Source organism: Miniopterus schreibersii (genome assembly GCF_964146895.1).
Source record: "Miniopterus schreibersii genome assembly, chromosome: 9".
Classification (NCBI taxonomy): domain Eukaryota; kingdom Metazoa; phylum Chordata; class Mammalia; order Chiroptera; family Miniopteridae; genus Miniopterus; species Miniopterus schreibersii.
This window is the reverse complement of record NC_138118.1, coordinates 25,804,895-25,830,655: the sequence shown is the minus strand read 5'-3', so window position 1 is coordinate 25,830,655 and position 25,761 is coordinate 25,804,895. Positions and strand designations below refer to the sequence as shown.

Genomic DNA, 25,761 nt, shown 5'->3' with positions numbered 1-25,761 from the left:
TTGACTGAAGGCTGGAATGCTGCATATCCCTCCGTGTGGGGATTTTCAGTTCTATTATCTCCACCACAATTGAAACAGTTCTGTGCCCTTGCTGATAACCCATGACACCCCATAGTCTCCATCATTCATCCTTGCCTTGCTCTAGTACTAAGCTTTAGCTTGGTCATAAAAACTGAGCAATAGATGTGTAGAATAAGCTATTAGCTCCTGCTTTTGCTTGCTTTTTAAATAAAATACAGTGTCTTCAAAGTCTTAGTATTATTGTATTTTTATATATTTCTCTATATTTAATGATGTTTTCACTTAACTTCGTATCTATCAAAATACCAAAATGTTACTAACTGTATAAATATATAATTATGTATGTGTGTATATATAATTATGTATATATATACATACCCTGGAAATTATATAATTTAATGATACTGATATAGTAAATTATAATGGTTCAATAATTAAAAAAATATGTATCTTTATTGACTTCAGAGAGAGGAAAGAAGAGGGAGAGATAGAAACATCAATGATGAGAGAGTCATTGATCATCTGCCTCCTGCATGCCCCTGACTGGGGATCGAGCCCACAAGCAGAGCATGTGCCCTGACCAGGAATTGAACCACAATCTCCTGGATCCTAGGTTGATGCTCAACCACTGAGCTATGCCCGGCTGGGCAATGGTTCAATAATTTTAAAAAGTGAATTACTGGTACATAAACAAACAGATGAACCTGTGAAACAGAATTCAAGCTATAAAAATAGATCCAAATGCATAAAGGAATTAACATTTGACAGTGAAGAAAGATAAGACTATTCAAAAAATGGTGTTCGACAACTGGACAGCCACCTGCAGCGCAAACAAAAAATTGTATCCATATCTCACTCACATCATAACATGATGAATTTGAAATAGATCAAAGAACAAGTACAAAAATGAGACTATAAAATGCTTAAAGGAAACAATTGGAGGATGCCTAGAGGAAAAGAAAAATAAAACAACCATGGAGGAAGAAAGCCTTAGCCCTTCTTTGACTCAAAATCCAGAAGACATAAAATAAAAGAGAAATTAAATCCCTTTAACAAAAACAAACAAAAAACAACAAAACAAACCAATTGTGCATGGAAAACAAGTAAAAAGTGTCAAACTAAAGTAAATATATGTAATTTATATCACACAAAGAAATAATCTCTCTCTAAATAAAGTGATCCTAAAATCAAAAGGAAATATACAGACAACCCATTAGAAAAATATACAAAGTATGTAACAGATATTGCACCAAAATGAAAACAGTAGTGGCCTTTAACATGTGAAAAGATATTGTACTTTATTCATCATAATAAGACAGATGCAAATACATTTTGACAGGGCCACTTTGAGGATAGATTATAGGGAAACAAGGACAGAAGCAAGGGGATGAGTTTAAAGGCTATTGTGCTAATCCAGGCAAGAGACAATGTTGGTTTATGCCTGGTAGTATTCGAAGTAGTAGTCAGATTCAGGATGTGCTTCCAAGGAAGATACAACAGAATTAGGTAGATTGAATATGACATGAGAAAAATGGAAGACTCGAGGATGAATCTAAGATTTTGGAACTGAGTAACTGGAAGAATGAAGGTTCCATTTATTAAGAATATTATGGAAGAAACAGGTTTTGGGTGCAGGCTGATTATGGAATGTTAAGTTTAAAATACCTATTTGGCATCCAAACAGAGATGCTATTTGGATATGCTATATTCTGATTTCAAGGAAGTGGGGGCTGGCAGTGTAAAGACATGGGGCTGACATGTCTTAGGATGACAGTTGGAAGCAAGAGCATCCTGAGAGTGATTTGATCAAATTATTTAATTTAATAACAATGGTTTCATTTCTAGACTTCACTTCTGATGATGATTATGGGAGAACTGGAGCCTTCTGAGGGTAAAATTAAACACAGTGGAAGAATTTCATTCTGCTCTCAGTTTTCATGGATCATGCCTGGCACCATTAAAGAAAACATTATCTTTGGTGTTTCCTATGATGAGTATAGATATAGGAGTGTCATCAAAGCATGTCAACTAGAAGAGGTAAGGAATTATGTGAAAATTTTCTTGTTCTGTATATGAGAGCTTCACACTACCTAAATTATATATTTAGCTCCCTATTTAATGTCAGTCTACATATATTAATCAAGTTATCACTATAGGTAAACAATTTTGAGTAAATCAATTAAGAAAATATATGAACCTTGTTTTAAGAAACTTATAAAACTATAAAGAAAGTATACTTTATTTTTTAAATGATAGACTTGTTTGGTTAGAACAAAAACTCTATGAAACGGTGAGAATTTTGTTCATTCATTAGTGAGAAAATGTGCTCAATGGACATTTAGATGGCATGCACTTTTTAAAGGTATTTCAAAATTACATGAGAGGGTTTTAATAATTTTAATAACACCATAGTTTAATGGAATAAGCATTGACCCTGCCAGTAGAGAATCAGAGATGAAACTGTGATTTTATCTTATTGTTTGGCCTTCAACATAATTTCTAGTGACTATAATTCTCTGAAAGAGAAGCTAAATGAAGATGATACTGTTGACTCATTTCATAACAATATTGGGGAATGGGCTAATTGTCTGGAAATACATAATGTATTTCAAGTGAGGTCAGTATGTGGATTTTGTGCTGTTCAATACATAAATTGTATGATGGAGGCTTCAATAATTATTGATGTAAATACAGAGAATATATCATTATGAAGTTTTCAGAATGACTGACTCCAGTGGATTTCTCTAAGTCATCTTTAATGAAAAAAATTGCAGTGGGAATAAAATAAAACAAAATACAGTGCATGGAAAATAGAACATGGCTAATTGTGGAATAGATAAAACTGCAATTTTTATAAAAGAGGGCTACATGCTTGTACAAATGGCTCTCTGTGTATATAATGACTCATTCAACAGTTTTTAAAAAGTTCTATTCTCTTATTTTTCATATACCCTGAAAGCATAATGAGAATAAGAGCTATCCTATAAAGGTATTGGATTTACTTTGAAGAAGATATTCTTCATTCTTCAAAAGCCCTTCTTCCAGGAATACTATTTCACAACCTGGAGGTTGGAATACTCAGTAGATTTGTTATAAAAAATCTGAGTGTTTCTAGAGAACACAGATATTTGTCTAGGAGGGGACTGGGATGTGATAGTGCCTTGCAAGATAAATAATGGGATTTATTTATTAGTGGAAAGGTGTTGGAAGTTTCTGGTAGTCTTATATTTTGCTTTGAATATACCTCTCCCATATAAATAATATTATCATGGTGGTTTGATTCTCCCAAGTAAACATATATTTAACCCAAATATGACACAGTTATATTACTAGTAATAAATTCAGAGCTAGAGGTCTTTCATTCATGGAATGAGCATACACTAAATCCTGAATACTGTACTAGGTCTTGGGAATGCCAAGCTGAGTAAGACATAGGCCATTTTCTAAAGGATTCATAGTTTTGTTTGTTTGTTTGTCTTTAGGCCAGTCAAGTTTAGCAGTGGGGGGGGGGGTTGGTGGCACTAACTTTAGTGAGTTCTGATAACCCACTACCCTCGGACCAGCCTGGATTCATAGTTTTAATGAATGATTGTATGGTATGTGAAATATATCTCCATAGAGCTGTTAAAAATAAAGAAACAGGATAAAGGGAAGAACTTATTATTGATTTTTTTCTGATTTCATGTCCAGCCTTAAAATTATTTTTAAAGTGTATAATTCAGTGTTTTTTACTGTTTTCACACAGTTTTATAGCCATCACCACATTTTCTTTTTTTTTCTCTTATTGTTGACAGCATTACAGATGTTCCCCAATCCCCCCCCCCCCTGCTTTGCCTTTGCCCTCCTCCTCCCAGCCCCTGCCCCACCCCAGGCCTTCACCACACTATTGTCGGTGTCCATTGATTATGCATGTATGTATGTAAATTCTTTGGTTAATCTCTTCCCATCTCCAACTCCCCGAGATATGTCAGTCTATTCCATGTCCATGTCTCCATGCTTCAGGGCCTTTTTTTTTTTTTTTATCAGTTTATTTTGTTCATTAGATTCCACTTATAAGTGAGATCATGCAGTATTTTTCTTTCCCTGACTGGCTTATTTCATATTAGCATAATACTCTCCAGTTCCCTCCATGCTGTCTCAAATGGTAATAGAACCTTCTTTATTACAGTCTTGTAGTATTCCATTGTGTAAATGTATCATAGCTTTTTCATCCACTCATCTACTGATGGGCACTTGGGCTGTTTCCAAATCTTAGCTATTATAAATAGTGCTGCTATGAACATAAAGGTGCATATATTCTTTCCGATTTGTGTTTTGGGCTTCTTAGGATATATTCCTAGAAGTGAGATAGCTGGTTCAAATGGTAGTTCCTTTTTAAATTTTTTGAATAAATTCCATACTGTTTTCCATTGTGTCTGCACCAACATCGTCACATTTTCAAATTCTTTCAAAGAAACCCCGTTTGCAATCATTTTTTATTTCTTTGTACCATCTCCACCCAGCCTTAAGCAACCTTCAGTCTCTAAAATTTTTCTATTCTAGATATTTCACATAAATAGAATCATACTATATATGGTCTTTTGTGCCTAGATAATCTTTTAAACTAGAAGACAGTATCTTTATTTTGAAAACATTTCTTGAGACTTGCTTTTTTTAATGAAAATGTAAATAGAACAAGATCCACATACCTCAGAGGTTCATAGACCAGTAGGAGAAAGAGACATATCAATAAAGAATGTAATCTAATAGAAAAAGAAAGAAGCATTTCTTTAGGTGTAAAAGGAGAAAGCATGGGAATCAATCTGGGTCTGCCTAATGTAAGGAATAACCTCCAGAGGAAGCATAAGGCTAATACCCTCCAATGAAATAATTCACACTGGAGTTCCAGTGGTGACAAGAGTGAAAATTATGGCCTCACTGGAATGTTTTTTATTAGACCTGCCAGCAGAGAGAAGGTTAAGTTGATGGGAAAAAGTGAGAGATTGATGAGTAAATGGTCACTGGATTGAGAGAAGAAAATGAAATACAAGGTGCCTAATACAGCATCTTGGCAAATTAACCATTCAGTAACCACTAGCTCATTTCTACTGCCCTTTTTAAACTAGTATTTTTATTTTATTTTAAAATTCTTATTTTTTAATTATAGTTTACATTCAATATTATTTTGTATTAGTTTCAGGTGTACAGCATAATGATTAGACAATCATATACTTTATAATGTTCCCCTGATATTTCCAGTACCCACCTGGCACTATACTTAGTTATTACATTATTTACTGTCTTCCTTATGCTTTAATTCACATCCCCATAGCTATTTTGTAACTGCAATTTGTATTTCTTAATCCTTTCACCTTTTTCACCCAGTCCCCTAACCCCTTCTCCTCTGGAAACCATCAGTCTGTTCTACTATCTTTTTTTTTTTTTTTAAAAAAAACATATCTTTATTGATTTCAGAGAAAGGAAAGGAGGGGGAGAGAGAGAACTAGAAACATCAATGATGAGAGAGTCTTTGATTGGCTGCCTAGCCCGCAACCCGGGCATGTGCCCTGTCCGGGAATCGAACCCCGATCTCCTGGACCCTAGGTCGATGCTCATCTGCTGAGCCATGCCCAGCTGGGCTGTTTGACTATCTTTTGAGGTGGTTAATACTGCTAGAGAGCATGAAGTAAGATAAATGTGTCTGAGAGTTAGTTGTTGTGACTGAGTGACTATTCTGAAAACAAGGTAGAGATTGGTGTAATTAGGAAGAAGAACCTTGAAGTCAAAAAGTCATGAACAATCATCAGTATGAATTTTGATGCTGACAAAAGTAGTTATAAGAGAAAGTTATAAAAGTGGTCATCTATAAATATGGTAGTGGTCTTCATGACCCAGTCAACAAAAGTTGAAGTATTCTGTGGAAGAAAACAGATGGCATAAGATCCCGAAGGTTTGGAATGTAGGTTTTGGTTCCATGCTTTAGAATGGCAATGGGGTTGAGAGATGATTCCAGTTTCTATGTTCCTTTCAGACCCCAAAGCAGTATTTATGTGATTACCTTATGTCAGACACTATTCGCTGGAGGGAGCAAGGTGGGTACAAAGTGAAAACTTTATTATCCCTTTCCTCAAAGAACTTATAAGCTGGTTGGAGGAAACCATACATAAAGAGACCATTTCAATATAATATAGCAAGTGTTGGGATAGAAGTATCTCAGGGCGGTATGAAAGCCTGGTTGAGGGCTTTTAACCTGCCTGGACTGTTCAGGAAAGCTTTTTGCAAAAATAGACAAGTTGAAGGATGAGTAAAAATGGAAAAAGTGTTCTGTACAGAGGACAATGTATGAGCAGAAAAATGGAACATAAAACCACTTGTTTAGTACAGAGAACTGCAAGCCTCTTCATAGAACCAGAGTGTAGCTGGGGACAGTGAGTAGGGAGGAATGAAGCTGGAGGGCCATGTCTTGGAGGTCTTGTATACCAGTCTCAGGAATTTGGTCTTGGAGAGCTTTAATTAGGGGAATGATGAAATCAGCTTTGCATTTTTAGATATATCACTTTGGTCATGATATGAGGTGCAGAATTCAGGTTGACAGGATTTGAAGCTTTGTGGGATAGCAGAAAGAACATAAATTTTGAAATATGACAGAGGTGGGTTACTAAAGAAAGTTATTTACCCTTGCTGAGTACTGAATTTTATCCTCTGCAATATGGGGGGAATATAACCTACTTTGTAGGGTTTTCTGTATGCTTCTGGCACATGGGAGGTAGTAGTAGTAGTAGTGCTACTTGCTACTTTGACTAGAAGGAGGGACACTAATAGGAAGCTGTTTCAGTAATCCAGATAATGGTCATGATGGACAAGAAGAGAAACGTTAAGAATATAAGGGAAGTCATATTTATGTACTTAATATTTGCATTTATAAGAAAGGGCATCATGAAAAATGAGCCTTCAGGGAAGAGTGAGTTTTTTTTTCCTCAAGAGATTAGAAGAGAAGAGAAATGGGTTTAAGATTAAGGATTCCTTGCATAACAGGAATTGGAAAGAGGGACAGGTAGAAATGCTGTGGGTTTAGGAAAGAAGGATGTGGAGCTGAACTACATAGAACTGAGATATCTCATCAAGGCAGAAGGAGCACTAGCAAAGTGCCAGTGTAGACCACCACTAATGGGCTTTAATAAAAATTATTAATAATGATGATGACCTTCATTTAAAAAAAAATTAAACACTTAGCTTTAAATTTCTAACTATCCCTGAGTTCCCACTGTTAGCTGTACTGCTGACTTTTGCAACTGATTTAGACCTTTTTAACATCTTATGTTAGGCAAAAACATTCAGCAGTTCCTAAAATTCCTGTACTTTAAATTGGCAAAAATATAGTGAGTACAATGAGTACATTAGTCTATGCTGTTCTCTTTCCTGAATGTTTCCTATATGTTGTTATCTAGCAAACTACATGGTAAATTCCTTGAGAACAGCCATTCTAAACAATTTGTTTTGGCACACTTCACCTAGCACATTGATATGCAGAAGGGTAAATTCTTATTTGATGACTGTTTCAGATATATTTTGAAGTAGGATGTCAGTTGCAAGAATTTTGCTCAGAAAATGTTCTTTTCTGAACCTCACAGTCTAAGAATTTGAGGAGACAATTACATGACAGCATACTATTGCTGGGAGTGACAAACAAAAGTAATCAAAAGTGCTCGACTATGTTCACAGTCAGAATCAAGTTTCCTCTATTTTCAGTGACTTTAGAGGTTCCAATTTTTATATTTTTGTTGTTCTCATTGTTAAACAAGTGTTCACACCTTTGAAAAAGGCCAGTGAGAACCTTCCAAAATAAAAGTTTTATTTTTTTAAGTGTGGAGGAGTTCTGAGCATAGGAACAGAAAATACCTACAGCTGTTGCCAGCAAAAGAATCCCTCACATTCTTCTCTATGTGACCTCTATCACCAAATACAAATATTCATGACTCATTGTTTTCATTTTGACTGCCAAAGTTGATCTGTTTCTTAATGTACTACATCTAGACTTGGAACTGGAGATGAGAATGGAAGATCTTCTTCATCATTTTTGTGTTTTTGTTCAGCTCTAATATCTACACAGCACTTGCGTATGTAATGATGTTGGTGCCATACGAGTAGGCAGATAGGTGTAAACTTGCTTGGAGAGGTAAAAGCACTCACAGCATATTTCACATAGTTTTCTGATTTCAGTTTGTTGAAAACTATTCACTCAGTGGGATAGCTCAAAGACTTTATCACAAGGAAGGGCATGGAGAGAGTTCTGTGCCGACAGGATAACTTGTGATGTGCAAACATGAGTGAGCAAGTCATGTTCGAATTCTCCACTTTCAGTCCACTTCCTTTAGAAACATCTCCATGTCTTAAATATCGTACTTTGGAGCTAGATTACAGTAGAATAGATGCCTAGACAAATTGATCATTATTTTTTAAAATACCATTTTGTATCCCTGTGCCCATTAACTTGTCCTCTCCTTTTTTTCTCTTTCCACATACCCAGACTATCCTTAGAGTCCTAAATATTTGTAATTTTTGTAACTAGCACTAGAGACTTTACTAGCTTAAAAAGAGAAATCAATATAATTAGGCCCTTGTTAACTTATTTATCACTTAAGGTGATTAAAAGGCAAAAAATTTATACGTTTTGAAGAGAAACACTCGTCACTTAAGGTGATTAAAATATTTCCTTATTGAAAGAGTGACAGACTTTGCTGTTCTCTTGCCTTTTTTATTCCCAGAATACTACCTCTTTTGCACTTCACAGATTCCTCATCCTACCATACAGCCCTACAGCTGACAGCAAGAAAATTCTAACCAAGCCAGTGTTAGATAACAAGTAATTGGACTGCCTTTATTTAGCCAGTCAGTCCCTTGTAAAAGTACCTTGGTTTGGAGAAGTAATTGGCTTTTAAATAGTGCATGATGGGAGATGGGTGTGTGAGAAGAGGTCAGGGGCTTAGAATATGTAATTGGTTTTCACAAAGTTGTTGAGATCCTTTTGTAACTGCAAAATGGTTACATTAAGTATTTGTCATGACAGTCATTACATAGGCATTGTAATTAAAACATTTACTGTGTAAATTGAAGAACTAAAATCTGTTTGTGTTGTCTATTTCACCACTGCTTATCAGTTTTCATATTTAAGACACCAGAAGGAAAAATTGGGAGGGAAGTTGGCAAGAAGTTACTAAAAGAAAAAAAAAAAAAAAATTGGGAGGGATATTGGCAAGAAGTATGAAAAAATTGGGAGGGAAGTAAGCAAAGAAATAAGTTGATGACCCTTCTGGAAAATAAATTCCATCATACAGATACCACAAGACTAATTAATTTAATTTAAATGTTGACCTCTGGATTTTCATATCTGGCCAAAACTAAACTGCATTGAACATGGGTTTAACCTTTAGATGGTCAATCTACCATTGTAGGAGAATTCACAAATGTTCATTTGGGAGATCTGTAAATAAAAAGGTGCCATAGGAATTAATATTTGCATTCAATAGTAGCCAATGGACATCTAAAACATATTTGAAACACCTTGAACTATGTCCCCTAAACCAAAATAAACCATACTAAGTGACTGTACTTTGAACCACTTATAATTTGCTACTGATAGGTAATTAAGTAAGATTGAAAGCATTGCCATTTATTTACTGTAATATGAAGCAAGTGCATTTATTTTATAAGACTATTGAACTGGAACCCAACAAGATAACATGGTGTTTCCTGAACAAAATTGTTATTTCACTTAATTTGAACCTTGGAACTTAAAAAATAAATAGTAGCTACCATCTATTGAGAGAGCCTGTCAGCACTGTTGTACTAAGCACTTTGTGCATGTTGGTACATTGATTCTCACTTTCTAGGTATTTAGTGACAACTTTACCTAAAGTTTACAGTCAAGAGGAATATGTGCAAAATTCTAAAAGTATGAACTAGGTTTTAGGAGTTAAAATTACAATTCTGGAACTAATTATTAGCTTAACAAACGAGAATTCTTACATCTCTAAAACCAAAATTGTCCTGTCTTAGTAAGTTTGGGCAAGTCAACAGAATAGTAGTATAAAAATTTAATTATAATTTCATGAATAGATGATGAAATTAAGATATTTAAACCATGCCTTCATATAAATAAACAAAAAAATCACTGTTTTCCAAAGGTAACAGGCATGCTATCAGTACATACATGCTTGGTGTTTCATCCCTCTGGAGGAGTTGGGATTCTGGACTCTCTACTCTTGGAGTTTCCCATTTTGTAGTGATGGCTAACTAAACAAGATCAAGAGAAGATTTTACACTTATATTTAAATAGGACCTTACAACTTGATAATGTTCATAACGACCTTTCCAGGAAGGGAAACTTATTTATTTTCTAAAAATTGTGAGTGTTTTCTAAACAAAATAGCCCTTGAAATGACAAATGTATTATTATTAATATGTTGCAGAACCAGTCTACAATACCTAATTTTTGTTTAGAAGGCTTAGTTACCATTGATTCAAATTCAATAAATTAAAGAATTGATTTCAACAAATATTTGTGGAGTTCCTACTATGGACACAGTACTATGTTAAACACTCTTTATGTTGTCTGCAAGTATAACAAGGGTGCCTGTCTTCAATGCACTTTTGACTTACAGATATTTTTGGGTAAAAGGTATTTAAATATATTTATTCAATAAATATTTGTGAGTGCAAACATTGAACTAGGAACTGTGCCAAACTCTGGAAATTATTAATAAACAAGATAAAAATCCTTGTCCTCAAGGAGCTTTTATTCTGTTGGAGATGAACAAGTGAAAACCAGTACAGTTTGATACGTTCTATGATATTGGTCAATATAGGATTCTTATATGAGTACAGAGAAGTGACACTTAATCCAGACTTAGAAGGTCAGATAAGGTATTCCTGGAGGAAGTGACATCTAATCTGAAAGATGATGTATGAGTAAGAATCATTTGAATGAAGAATAGGGAGAACATTCTAGAAAGATAACAGAATATACAAGGCCTGGAGCCTTGTATAGTCAAGGCAAGGAGCTACAGTCGGTTCCATGTGGCCGAGATGGAGAATAAAATGAGCCCGGAGCCAAAAGACAACATGGCACTTTTATGGGATCTTGAGGTAATGCAGCAAGGCTGGGGTCTGGAAAGGAAGGCTTCTATGGCGAGAGCTGAACTGTGAGAGGACAGTCAGATCATGGTTTTTGTCTCTCCACTTGCCAGCAATAAAAAAATAGCCAAAAGTTGCAGAAAGACATAAGTGCTCCACTTCACTTTCATGTTTAATATAACTGGTAAAATCCAGTTCTCAGACAGCACTCTAGCTGCAGAGGAGTCAGGGAAACATGATGCTAAGTGGGAGCAGAAAAGTACCCTGGGAGGACAGCAAATGGGTCTATGGTAGCTTTTCTTTATTGGGGAAGTGCCATAATAAAAATTGTATCTTAGGTAGATTCATCTAGTGTAATACGCAAACTGGAGGGGGATAATGGATATGTTGTGTTTAGAAGTTTATGAAATTCTTCATATCTTAAAGAATAAGAGGTGAAAGTTTGAGACTTAAGATCAGCTGTTTCACAATTGATGGGATCAGCAATAGAATCCAAATCTTCTGACTCCTTATCTTTTTTGCTATATACTGATGGAGATGTTGCTTGTTAGAAAAGAAACTCTAATCCATTGAACATTGCTCACTTTAAGTTAGAACTTCAGGCTAGCTAATCTCACTATTATTGTAATAGTATTATTAAACCATCAAAATTATAAATCTACTATTTGTAGAGAAGATAATGATAAAGATTTGTGAACTAATAGCATTGAGAATTCCACAGCTTAGTTTTAAAAAGTATTTTCAGGGTATTTATTTTCATATAAATGATATATCAAGCTACTGCAATCCTAAATAAGTATATCTTAAGGAAGCTATCTGTGCTAACACACTTAAAATTTAAATAAGCCAGGAAATTTCTTCCCAGGTCTTCTCCCGAATTATCTTTCCCTTTTCCTCTCTCCTTGGTGCAGAATCTTTTCTTTATGCCTCATAACCTCAAATTTAAAATATGAAGTCCAAGAGGGTGGGCAGTCAGCACAGGAGAGGAAGCCTGCTCAGGGCAAGTTGAGCAGTTGGTATAGAGAAAATAAGGATCATGTTAGGATTACTTCAGAGATAATGGATGAGTGAGTATTAAAGCCCATCTCCTAAGGAACTGAATTACAAAGCAGAAGGCTAGTTACTAAGGACCTGGGAGGTATGCTAGGAACTCCAAAGCAGGATCAATGGCAAGATAACACTGTATGTGCCAGTGAAGTACTGAGAACGGAGTGCTTTTGTGTGGATTGTATTTCTACCAGCATCTTGGGTAGATATACCTAGAAGAGATAGTTAAGGAATTAGTAGCTCCTTAAATGCCAATTCTTAGACCAACTGAATCAAAATCTAGTGAGCTTTTAGAAACAAAATTTATAAGGGTTATTTCAGAGAATGTAAAAATCTGGGGTCCAGAAATCTAGTTAAATGAGTTTAATGTAGAACCTGAATAAGATAAATAATAGTCTTTATTTGTTTCAAGTTTCTTTTTTGACTTTACTTCCTTGGGAACATTTACCCAAAGACACCTTAAATTACTGAATTTTATAGTTCTTCCTTTAAAAATGCTCATGTTATTAGTTTTCAAATAAAAATACAGACCTATTCACATACAGAAATAAACACTAAAGAGTCCTAGGGTATTAACAGAATTACATATATTCTCACAAGTTCATACACAAAACTATATGTGTGTGTATAAATGAATATTAAATAATAATTTAATATTGGTGTCAAAAACTGTAATATTATTATAATAGTGCTTTTTGTACTATTGTTGGGTCCAATAAAATTATATTGGAATTTAAGTTTTCTGCTATAAATTTGGTCAGTACCAAAGCTCAGTGAAAGAAGGGCTTTTATTTTTCAAGTTGACAATAAGTTCTCACTTCTTATGCTTCTAGCAAGGATTAATCTTTAGCCAATATTTCTATATCTTTCCTAATAAAAGAGAATTCAAATTTTTAGTTTATGAATTCATTCCTGTATCTTTCCTGCTGTAGATATTAATCTCTGTGGATATATATCATACAGAGGTACATAGATATTTTAAGATAACAAATCCATATTTACAACAGCTATATACAAAAATAGTTCATTCATTCTTGCTCTCTCTTTCCAGTACTCTCCTGGCTTTCTCGCATTCTCTCCTTTCCTTCATCTCTTCTCCCTACCTCTTCCCTCTACTCCCCCAAGTTTTCTCCTCCCTCCTTCTTGCCCATTTCCTTGTGCATAAAGCACAGTACAAGTGTTTAGTAATTATTAAACATTAATAACAATGGCATTAACGCTCTAATGATTCACTGTTAAAGACATTCTTTATTGAATGGCATTGCCTCTAAAGTTCATGTTGCCCCAACCCAAGCTTTTCTCCCCACTCTCTCACCACAAGCAGCTGTATTGTCAAGGTTGTTCTAAAGAGTGATAAGGTAGCCAATAAAACAAGGTTTATAGCATTTACCTATCTACAAAGTCACATGAAACTCAAATGTACTCACCAAATATTGCAAAATCACACAGGACCATTAAATGTAATACTCCACTCTTTCTTTAAAGCCTCTCTCTCCCCCTCTCCCTCTCCCTCTCGCACTCCCTCCCCCTCTCCCTCTCTCTCCCTCTCCTCTCCTCTCTCCCTTTTTCTCTTCTCAATATACTAACACCCTGTATCATCCCTCTGCTGTACGTTCAAGTCCAAGTTAATGAGCTTTATATTAGCAATTCTTCTTTAACAAATTCTGGTTTGTCTAGCTTAGTTGAATAATATTAGAATGATGAAGTTTATCATTTAAAGAATAAAATGATAAGCATTTGTGTGAAAAGTGCATATATCACATGGGGATATTATACACTTCTACTAATAAAATAAGTTAATCTTTACTGCATACTTTTATTACAACATTACTTTTACCTTCCCTGGCACTCTTTATCTAAATATTTTCAAGTGCTGTATAATCTAAAGGAGACCTAATGTACTGTATGCACAGAATCCTTTGAAGTTGACATTTGCCTTTCTGAACAGCATATTGTAAAGGAAATTAGTGAAAGAACAAGTGTCTATTTGACTAAGCATAATAATCACAGTTTAAAATGCAGATTCCTGGACTCTGTCCTAATTCTTCCAAATCAGAATAGGTGCAGCATTTTTTAAACAAGCTCCCTAGTGATTATGAAATAATTGCTCCAGGGACTACACTTTGAGAACCAGTGATTCAGGTACTTGATTTTATCTATAGATAAACTGTGCTAAGAAAATTATTAAAAATTCAAATGACAGTTTAGGATGGTTTTAGATAAAGGTTTTTCAGAGTCTCCTTCAACAACAAAATTAATTGATCATGATTTTTATAAGTCTATATTTGATTTATTTTAAGACTTGTGTTTTTATTGAGGTATAATTGACATAAAATCATTTCAGGTGCACAACACAATGATTTGATATTCGTATATACCACAAAATGATCACCACAATGAGACTTAGTAATCTCAGTAGTTAATTTTTATATAAGAAAGCAATTCACACCCATCACCTTAGTTCCATTTAATTATTTCCTCAACAATTTTTATGAATAGCTCCAAGGGAATTCAGAAGAAGTTTCTGTGTGAGGAAAAGGAAATAGAATTTGTCTTTGTGTGCAAGGCGTCTCCTAGAAGCTCCTGCTTTTAGGCTACTTTCTAAATTTATGATAGCACTAAGTGGTATAACTGTTTTAGATTATAATTTTCACAGACGCAAAAATCTGCTGTGAAAACCAACACCCTTAAGATAAATATATTGCCAGGTTTGAGTGCTCTTAGTAATCAGCAAAGATAAATGTTTACAGTGCATACAAAACAAAGTGTTTTATGTTAAATCAAACAGAAAAAGCCAAACACTAATAAAGAAATCTACAAATGTACAATAAACTAGGTGATCAGAACAAGTGCTCACATTAGCAGCAGGATATTGGTATTATTGGTATTATTTACACAGTTGATCTTAAAATAATGGACTTATTCACAATTCTCTTTATTCTACCTCCACTATTTTGTCATTACAATCTCTGAAATACTTGTTAAATTATCTAAATTTGCACATTTCTTTTCATAAGTGGTTTTAGTCCAAAAAGGAGGCCAAAAACATTGTCTCAGAATACCAAATCTTTTTGTATGCAGGAATCTTTTACTTTCATGCTTTTTAAAAGTAATCTGTCTCACTAGTGTCTATTTTAGACAGAAATTCATATGACAACATCCCTGCTTTCTTAACTGCATTGTTAGGGGCTTAGACAAATCCTTCTCACCATCATTCTTCTACAAAACCCCAAGTTTCAGGCAATCACTATTATGAATGTGATATGTACTTTTCCAATTCATTTCAAATAACTTATACCTATATAAACACACACTTATCCATAAACAATATTTAGTAGTTTTGTTTGCATGGCTTTAAAATTTACATAAATGCCATCCTTTGTACATATCATTCTTTAACTTACTTTCTTTGCTCCTATTATCTTTTTGAGGTCTAGCTGTGCTAGTTATATGTAGAAATTTATTTCATTTGTTTAAAATGCTGTATTGTACTCAAATGTCACATTTTATTTACTTGTTCTTCTACTGATAAACATTTAGATTGTTCTAAGATTTTACAGTAATAAATACCTTTGAATATTTCTCTTTGCCATACACAAAGAGATATCTGGTGTAGATATCTAGGTGTTGAATTGTGCTATATTAGGATATATATACTTCCAGTTTTCCAGTTTTACTAAATACTGCCAAATTGCCCCTTAATTATCACAGTTTATACTACCACCAGCCATTTATGACAACCCCCATTGACTCACATTTTTGTGTGCTCTTGTTTTTGACAGAGATTTTAATTTTTGCCATTCTAATTTACAAAAAGCTGTATCTCTCTATTTTTCTAATTTGCAGTTCCTAATTGATGCTGAGAGTATATATATTTTCATGTTTATTAGCCATTCTGACTTCATATCCCTGGCCAGTTTTGAGGGGTAAGGTATTACGGTGACTGTGAGATGTGCCTTACAGACCACTGTTGTAGGGAGCATAACTGAAGAAGGGCCCCAGTTGCTATGTGTCAAAATCCTTCACTCACTGAGTTTGTCTTGAGACTGCTCCTTCCGCAGGCTGCTTCTCATGAATGACTGAGTGTGGCAGGCATACAGATTTGTGTTTGAAAGATATGGGACTTATTTATTAACTAATTTTGCTTCAGAGACTCCCAGATAGCTTTTCAAAACTTGCTTAGACTTAAACTGCAACAGTGACTTACTGTTCTCCCATCCAACTGTCCTCGCCTTCACTCAGGGGTTGGACTTGTATCCAGGTCTGACAACCCTCCCAGCATTCCCTGCCTCCTCCTTCCCTATTTCCTTTTACACAAGTATTTTCTCTTATAAGATTATTTCACATTTAATACTGTCTTAGCATAGGAGGAAAGGTCTTCAAAATTACTTTAAAAAGATTTAAACTGGTAGGAAATTGAAGATGTTTTAAGCATTAGACAAAACTTGATTTTTTAGCAATGCTTTCTGTAATAATATTTTAATGGTGTGTAAAATACCATATTCTTTTATAGGTATAGTATATCTAACCAGAAACTATCACAACTGCTATCCAAACTTAAAATCCTAAAAAAAAAAAACCCCACAAACAAACCTAGAGAAACCGGATAATTTATTAGCAAAATACAAATGATCAAAATGGAAGAAAGAATCATAAAAAAGGTTGAATAGACACATTACCATTGTGAAGGTGATTCAATGTCTACTAAAAAAGACACTATCACTAAATGATTTTGTAGCTGAACTGTATCTAACTTTTAAATAACATGCATTCCCTATGTTATTTAAACTATACCAAACCATAGAAACAGATGGAAAGCTCTTCAGTTCATTTTCTAAAGCCAAAATAGTATTAGTATCCAAATCTGAAAAAATAATATGAAAAAGAAAGCTATAGTCATATTTATGATATAGAGATTCAAATAAAATGTTATAAATAGAATACAGAATGGTATAAAAATAAAAAAAATGACCAAACAAGACTTATGATAAGAATGTAAGGGTGCTTCAATATAAAAAAATATATAAATAAAATGTAATTTGTTATATTGACAAAGAGGAAAACCAAGTAAAGGGTCAGTAAATGCTAAAAGAATCTTGTATAAAATTCAACAGTCATTTCTAATAAAAATTCAAAATACAAATAGAAGGAAACTTCATAAATACAGTAATTTCCCAAAGTAAACATTATTTTAAGTGGCAAAATGTTAATACCATTTGTATTAAAATAGGAACAATATTAAATGTTCATGAAAAGACTGTTCACCTAAAAAACCCCAAGATTATAGCAAAAAGTAAAGAAACAAACAGAAAACAAAAGTCTGCTAGAAGTAACAAGGAAATATAATATGGCTGTATAGTAGATTAGCTTTATACTAGCAGTAATGGTCTCAAAGTGTAAATCGAAAGTTATTTAATTCACAATAGTAGAAAATCGTAAAATACTTAAGGATATTAATGGGAATGTAAATTGGTGCAGCCACTATGAAAATAGTATGGAGGTTCCTCAAAAAATTAAAAATAGAACTACCAAATGACCCAGCAATTTCACTTCTAGGTATTTATTTGAAAGGAGTGAAATCACTATCTCAAAAAGATATCTGCAATCCCAGGTGCATTGTAGCATTATTTATAATAGCTAAAACATGTAAGCAACCTAAGGGTCCATCAACAGATGAATGGGTAAAGAAAATGTGGTATATATACATATATTCAAATATTATTCAGCCATAAAAAAAAAAAAAAGAGAGAAGGAAATCCTGCCATTTGCAACAGCACAGATGGACCTTGAGGGCATTACGATAAATGAAGTAAGTCAGACAAAGACACATTCTGTACGATCTCACTTATATTTGGAATCTAAAAAAACCTGAACTCATAGATACAGAGAACAGATTGATGTTTGCCAGAGGAAGAAGTGGGGATTATCCTACTAAATCTCCTCCAACATGTCATCGTTTTTGATACTACTCCCTTGATCACCCCAGCTCAGGATTGTTAATAGTAACAGTTCTTTGTGGGCAGTGATTAGAGTGGTTTCAGTCTACTGGAACTGCGAAATAGTTTTTAATATAAATGATCACTGTTAGTTTGCCTCCTTTGTGAGTTTAGAGTTTTGTAGTAACCATTTGACAGTTTAAATATAAATAGTGTTGACAAGTCAAAGAGAGATGGTGGTTTGCTTCTGGACTGTCAAAGAAAAAGGAGGAAGAGTATGGAAGTTTATTTTTAATAAAGGGAAAGAGAAGAAGGTAGTAACAAAAGAAAAGAGCAGGTGTTCAGGGGTAGGAAGGGAAAAGGGAAAGAACCTTTTTGAATTAAAGAGAGTAGTACCTATCTGACTCTTCCCACTCTTCAAATCTCAGGCCAAACCCCATCTCTTTCAGGAAGTCTTCCAGCATTTTCTATCTATCTGTACAATTAATTTGTAAGTTAATTGTGTACTATTTTATGATCTCTATTAACATGGTTAATGAAATCTTTTGGATGTTATTAAATATTCTCCAGAATTATGGCTTAGATTTAGAATGACTTGGAGTCAAATGCTATTTCTGATAAATTCTAAACTTCTTTTACAATGCTTTACAATGCTTTTACAATGTTTATTGCCACAGAAAGTTCATTAACTGGGAGAAAGGATGACACAACCCATGTGGAAGGGAGGTAACAGGGGAGGCAGAGTGGATGGGGAGAGAACACAGGAGTGAGGTGTTGGGTGGGTGAGTGGGTGAGAGAAGTATAGAAAGGAGTTGCCTTGTACCCATGGCTACCCACTAAATATGTTTAGATACTGCAACGGCAGCAGGGATGGGGGAGATGGAGGGGGGATGATGAAGGTGGGGATGTAAGTAGCATTCATTTAGTTTCTTATTGAGAGGTTTATTCAGTTTTGGACATTCCCTTAAAACTGTGTATTTAAATTGGAAGAAAGTGCACTTGAGCACATTAATAGAACTTAGGTTTGTATAATGACCTATGGATAATATACATACATATTTACATACCCATAAATAAACATAGGCTTTACTTTTCTATATTTTCCAATTATTAATTAATGATCATTAATGGTATTTTAAAAATTAAACAAAAATTTATTTCTCAAAATCAGCAATGTTTTGACAGATTGAAGTGAATTTGAAATAATCAAGATGCAGTGTTCAAAATTCAGCTGTGGTTAAAAGCAGTAGTGTGATATATAATTACATTTGAAGGAAAAAAGTACCTTGCAAATTCAGATCCAACATTCTAAAAATTCCTTTTTTACTTTCTATTTTTGATAATAGGACATCTCCAAGTTTGCAGAGAAAGACAATATAGTCCTTGGAGAAGGTGGAATCACACTGAGTGGAGGGCAGCGAGCAAGAATTTCTCTAGCAAGGTGAATATCTGATTATTGGTCCAGTGAGCATTTGCTGTAAATAATCATGCTTGTAAAATTATAGATATTTCTCTATTTTTCATATTCTGCTTTGGAATCGAAAAGTGCTTGGGGTCTTATGACTAGCTGGTTAAGAATCACCTTTAAGAATTACAGATCATGATACAGTAGTCATATCTGATAAAAATGCATGCCGCCCTGCCAGGCATGGCTCAGCCGTTGAGCATTGACCTAGGATCCAGGAGACTGCGGTTTGATTCCTGGTCAGGGCACATGCCCGGGTTGTGGGCTCGATCCCTCGTAGGGGGCATGCAGGAGGCAGCCGATCAATGACTCTCTCATCATTGATGTTTCTCTCTCTCCCTCTCCTTTCTTCTCTCTGAAGTCAATAGAGATATATTACAAAAAACCACTCATGCCCTTATTTTGGGGTTTGTATGTTTGATTACCTTTTGGTATGTTTTAGTACAAAGGCAAACTCTGCGATTCTGCGTAGCACAAGGAAAGATACAATGTAAATTTTTGTGAAGTCCATCACACAGTGCCCTGCTCATCCCCACCCCACAATAAACACATTTGCTCTAGGCTTCTGTTTATGCTTCTTGGTTTAGATAAACATATATTTTCAAAATTTTCAACATAATAATTCTCATAACAAGAATGACAAGGCAAATGATATCACTTGGCGTAAAGTCTGTAGTCTTTAATGACAACACAAGCACATGGAACACTATGGTGGATAGTTCCATTAGTAGAGGCATTCTTGGTCTAAGCATTTTGAGCTGTGAAAGAGAGAAGTACATGCAGTTAATTTCTGTTAAGAAGAAAATTTTGTGGTTAAACTCTCACGTTCAGTTTAAAAAATTATTGATGATATGGGATGTCCAATGTTCCTCCAGTTATATTCGAACAAAATTCTTCTTACTGTATTGCCGAAGTTGTTAATAAGAAAACACATTGACTTATTGATATTTTGGCTCCTTTTCCTTACTTTTTTCTCCCCTGCTTTTTTTAAATTTTAATTTTTCAAAAGTATGTCTTTATTAATTTTAGAAAGAGGGAGAGGGAGAGAGAGATAGAAACATCAATGATAAGAGAGTCATTGATAGCTGCCTCTTGCATGTCCCCCCACTGGGGATAGAGCCCCAAATCCCAGCATGTGCCCTGACTGGGTATCAAACTTCGTTCTCCTGGATCATAGGTTGATGCTCAACCACTGAGCCATGCTGGCTGGGCTCCCCCCTGCTTTTAAAAGCTGAAACAGAAAACTGACTCACTGAGTACTGCAATTGCCTAGTAATATTTTAGGTGGGGTGTAATCGTGCATGCATGCGTGTGTGTGTGTGTGTGTGTGTGTGTGTGTGTAGTTTTACTGAATCCCCATATCACCCTGGAAGATAGGTTTGTTCTCTCATTTTATGATAGAAATCATGAGATAATTGAAGCTGTTAGATATAACTTGCCAAAAGCCGCAATGGGAAATGGTGAAGTTACAATTTGAACTGGGTCCTCTCATTCTACATAAGTGCAGAGGTGAAGGCCTGGGGAGGAGGTGGGAGCAGGGATGAGGGAGTCAGTGGGGGGAAAAAAGGGGGATCTTTGTAATACTTTCAACAATAAAGATAAATTTTTAAAAATAATGCCTTGATCTTGGGATTACAATTTGAAGAAATAAATCAATAGATACTGATAATACACAGAAAAGATAATGGCCTCTAAATAAATGGAAGCTGATTAATTTACCTGTGAACTCAAGTAAGACTTACCTTAAATATTCCATTTAATACTTAGGTAAGATATGCTACATGGCTTCTAGATGTTCAACATACAATCGAGTTTGTATTTACTAGTTTAAAATTTGGTTTTATTGTAAGGTGCACACAGTTTGAAGTACTACAAAAAATAATTATTTTTATTTTTATTGGAATGTGACATGTGTTGTCCAGTTTTAGATGATGAATATATTATTAACTGTGGTGATAGATGTGAAGGAGAGAGAGAAGTATAAAGTGGGGAAAGGAAGACCTTGAGAGTATATTTTGATGGGGGTCTTTTATCTTGCTCTTGCGTTTAAAAATATATATTTTTATTGATTTTTAGAGAGAGGAATGGAGAGGGATAGAGAGATAGAAACATCGAAGAGAAAGAAATATCAATTGGCTGCCTCCTGCACGCCCCCACTGGGGATGAAGCCAGCAATCTGGGCAAATGTCCTGACCAGGAATCCAACTGGGGCCTCTTGGTTTCTAGGACAATGCTCAACCACTGAGCCACACTAGGTGGGCTAGCTCTTGCATTTTGTCTTCAAAAATAATTTACACTGAAAGGTTCTTTTAGATTTTACTTTGACTTTTTGCCATTTCTGTATTTCCTTTTATAAACCTGCTGATTGAACACATTTTTTTTACAGAAAGGGCCAAGAACTATACATAAACACTGATTTCTCTGTGGTTGGGTAGTGATAAAGTTACTAACAACCATGCCTGAAAACTTTAAGTGTTATGAAGAAATCTCATTCTCATTAATATGGGATCATATCTTCATTTTATTACTGTTCTACAATCAACTTTATAAAGAATGCACTTGCTCATAATATTTTATTTTTTAACTTAAAAAGTAAATTAATATGGGTATACATTTTTACTGTGAATTATTCATTCTTTTCTTGTTTGGAATTTTTATGAATATGGTACAGAGACTGAGATTAGAAGGAGCAAAAAGCATATCATATAGCCACAATAGTACAGCTGTCAACTAGTTGGTAGCAGCCAACAACGAAAAACATTAAAGAGAAATAGTTTCACATAAGTGCTGCAATTTAGTTGCTGTCTCTGACATTTTACAGGATTGAAATTATTTTATTTTCCGCCCCCCCCTTAGCCCCCACCAAAATGCAAAATCTTTGAGGACAGGGACTGTGTAATTTTTACCATTATATTTACAGCGTATAGCACTGTGTTTTGCTCTAATTAGATTCTGTTGTTGGAAGGTGTTCTTTTTTTTTTTTTCTATTTAAGGTAATATTTTAAATTGTATGGTATGGTGTGATTCAGTTTTTAACTTTTGCTGGTTTATGTCACTTGTATGTAGCAAAACCATGTCAGCAATTTTGGAAAGTGCTGTGAAAAGCCATAAAAATCATCTATAACTTACTCTTCTTCATTTAAATCATCTACACTACATGACATAGGAAATACAGAGGAAATCTAATTTAGTTTTCATTTTCTTTTTAGAGCAGTATATAAGGATGCTGATTTGTACTTATTAGACTCTCCTTTTGGATACCTAGATGTTTTAACAGAAAAAGAAATATTTGAAAGGTATGTTCTTTGAATAACATAATGCTCATGCTAAAAGACAAAGAAAGAATGACTGTATTATCATAGACTGCATATTATTACTTGAGAAATATGCCCGCCATTGTGACTCTGTGAAAGAGTGTAACATAGCGCTTACTCAAATCTCATTTTCTCTTTACAGTCAATATTCAATATCACTTCCATGAAAATTTTTGACCTCATGCTAAACCAATTTCCCTCATTGCTATTGCTTTAATAATCACTATGTAGTTTTTACAATATTATTGACTTCTGACATTATTTTAATTGGTTATTATACTTAAAGTTTTTACTTGCTTTTTTGGTGTTGTTAGTATTTTATCGTATCTCCTCCTTAGATAGTAAACTTAAGGAATAAAATAAGCTGAATGTTTTAATGTTTACTGTAAGTGAATGCTTAGACTATACATCTAACTCAATGTCTCCTTCAGAATTTTGTCCTCAGTCACACAGAGCTCAGAATTTACATTTTATTGGAGCTTCTAATAGGGCTCAAAGTATGTGAAGTTCCAAAGAGAGACAATCAAGTTGTATGACTTGATATCAAAGTTTCAAACTAATTTCATAGACTATAAAATAGTTTATTATGAGAATTGTCATAATACTCTCCTAGAAAGATTTTAGCAAAAAAGATATAGATGTATGTGTGTATAAAATGGCAGCATTATTCCTGAAAGCACCTTTCCTAGAATTTAGTTAAATTTAAAACCTAACATACTATTTTTACAATACAGTGACTGTGATAAGTAACTTCATACCAATATAAACTTTGCTAGCTATGTTAGTATATTAGAGTACACTCTAGAATTGTGCCTCATTCTATACAATATATAATGTTTTAATGCCTAAAAGAAATTTGTCTCCCTTAGATGGTTCTATTCTGGATTTAGTTCTTGACTAGAGGAAAATTTTATTAGAGAAGGGTCAATTTATTATTCAGTTCTTAGGTTTGTTGTTGGTTTTGGTTTAAAAAATCAGATTAGTCTTAATATAAACTCTTGAGAACTAAATTGGTGGTCAACTTAAAATGTAAAAGGAAATTAATAGAAAATTTAAAGAACAAGAAAGCTCTGACACTTTAGAAGATACATAGAAATATAAACCTCCCCTCCAGGAATCTTTAAGGCCCTCTAACAATTTTCTCATTTCCTAGGTGAATGAACCAAGACCAGAGGTTAACCAATTTGCTCAAGCTCAAATGTTTATTTAATATATATTTAATTTCATTATAGGTCTGTTAACACTCAACTTTATAATATAGCATGCTGTAATAATTCAATAATACAGTATTTCATGCTACAGTAACTCAAAAAGTCACCACATTGATTAGTATTGGCTATTTATTTTCAAATTATTTAAAATATAATAATATTGTATTATAGAGGTTTTATATAACCATACATTGATAAAATGTTTAAATGAAGTACATATAGTATTGTAATAAAGTATTCATAAAATTGATATTTATATCTTTTTATTCTTAAAGCTGTGTCTGTAAATTGATGGCTAACAAAACTAGGATCTTGGTCACTTCTAAAATGGAACATTTAAAGAAAGCTGACAAAATATTAATTTTACATGAAGGTAAAAGCTATTTTTATGGGACATTTTCTGAATTACAAAATCTACGGCCTGACTTCAACTCAAAGATCCTGGGATATGATTATTTTGACCAGTTTAGTGCAGAAAGAAGAAATTCAATCCTAACTGAGACTTTACGGCGTTTCTCATTAGAAGGAGATGCTGCCATCCCCAGGAAGGAAACAAAAAAACAGTCTTTCAAACAGACTGGAGAGTTTGGTGAAAATAGGAAGAACTCTATTCTCAATCCAATCAACTCTTTAAAAAAATTTTCAATTGTGCAAAAGACTCCATTGCAAATGAATGGCATTGAAGAAGATTCTGAAGAGCCTTCAGAGAGAAGGTTGTCCTTAGTTCCCGATTCTGAGCAGGGAGAGGCTATCCTGCCCCGAAGTAACGTGATTAACACTGGTCCCACATTTCAAAGACGAAGGAGGCAGTCTGTTCTGAACCTGATGACACGCTCTTCAGTGAACCAAGGTCAACTCATTCACGGAAACAGAGCTGCATCCACACGGAAAATGTCACTGGCCCCTCGGGGGGACTTAGCAGAAATGGATATATATTCAAGGCGTTTATCTCAAGATAGTAGTTTAGAAATAAGTGAAGAAATTAATGAAGAAGATTTAAAGGTGTGTATAAATTATTAGTGGTTTTTTTGTTTGTTTCTTGCCACAGAAAACAACTGAGTGCAATGCAATATATAGTATGTTACAAAACTTACTCAAATTATGGGTTTAGCATGAGGTTTATCTTAAGACTCTGAAAATGCAAAGTTCATAATTATGTAAGTAACTTAAAAATGTAAAAGAGTCAACTATTTCCTCTTATGATGGATGTATCTTTTCCCATAAAATGTATTGTCAAAGCAAGGGCTCTTGTTGGGTTTACTAGATCAGTGGTAATCATCATTATAAATTAGAAAAATTATAAATTATTAAAAATCATTATAAAACTGCCTTTTTACCATCTTAAAATCTCTGTGGGAAGAGGTGGAGTATAAATAAATAAATATAAACTAATAGTGGCAGTTATTTAGAGAGCAAGAACTATTTTTGTATGTAAGACATATATACATCTAGTCTCTTAACAGGACTAACTTACATTTATTGTAAGCTTTTTTACCATTTAAATCTGCTTTATACATTGGATTTCTACACAGGTTTCTTTTTTAAAAGGCTTGAGAAACAACATACTAGCACAAACCTTCAGACAGAAAATTTTTTACATTAAGTTTTAATGAATAAAATAGTTTTATTTTTTAAATAGGAAGCAATATAAGTGG

General features: G+C 34.1%; 1 protein-coding gene across 1 annotated transcript in view; it reads left to right on the top strand.

Moving 5' to 3' along the window:
- Positions 1–25,761, top strand: part of CFTR (CF transmembrane conductance regulator) — a 226,552-nt gene that overhangs the window by 77,651 nt on the left and 123,140 nt on the right. Inside the window, exons 11-14 of the mRNA XM_081147741.1 lie at positions 1,867–2,058; positions 19,463–19,557; positions 22,791–22,877; positions 24,382–25,108. Coding sequence (XP_081003867.1) covers positions 1,867–2,058; positions 19,463–19,557; positions 22,791–22,877; positions 24,382–25,108 — 1,101 coding nt within the window. The remainder of the gene's footprint in view (positions 1–1,866; positions 2,059–19,462; positions 19,558–22,790; positions 22,878–24,381; positions 25,109–25,761) is intronic.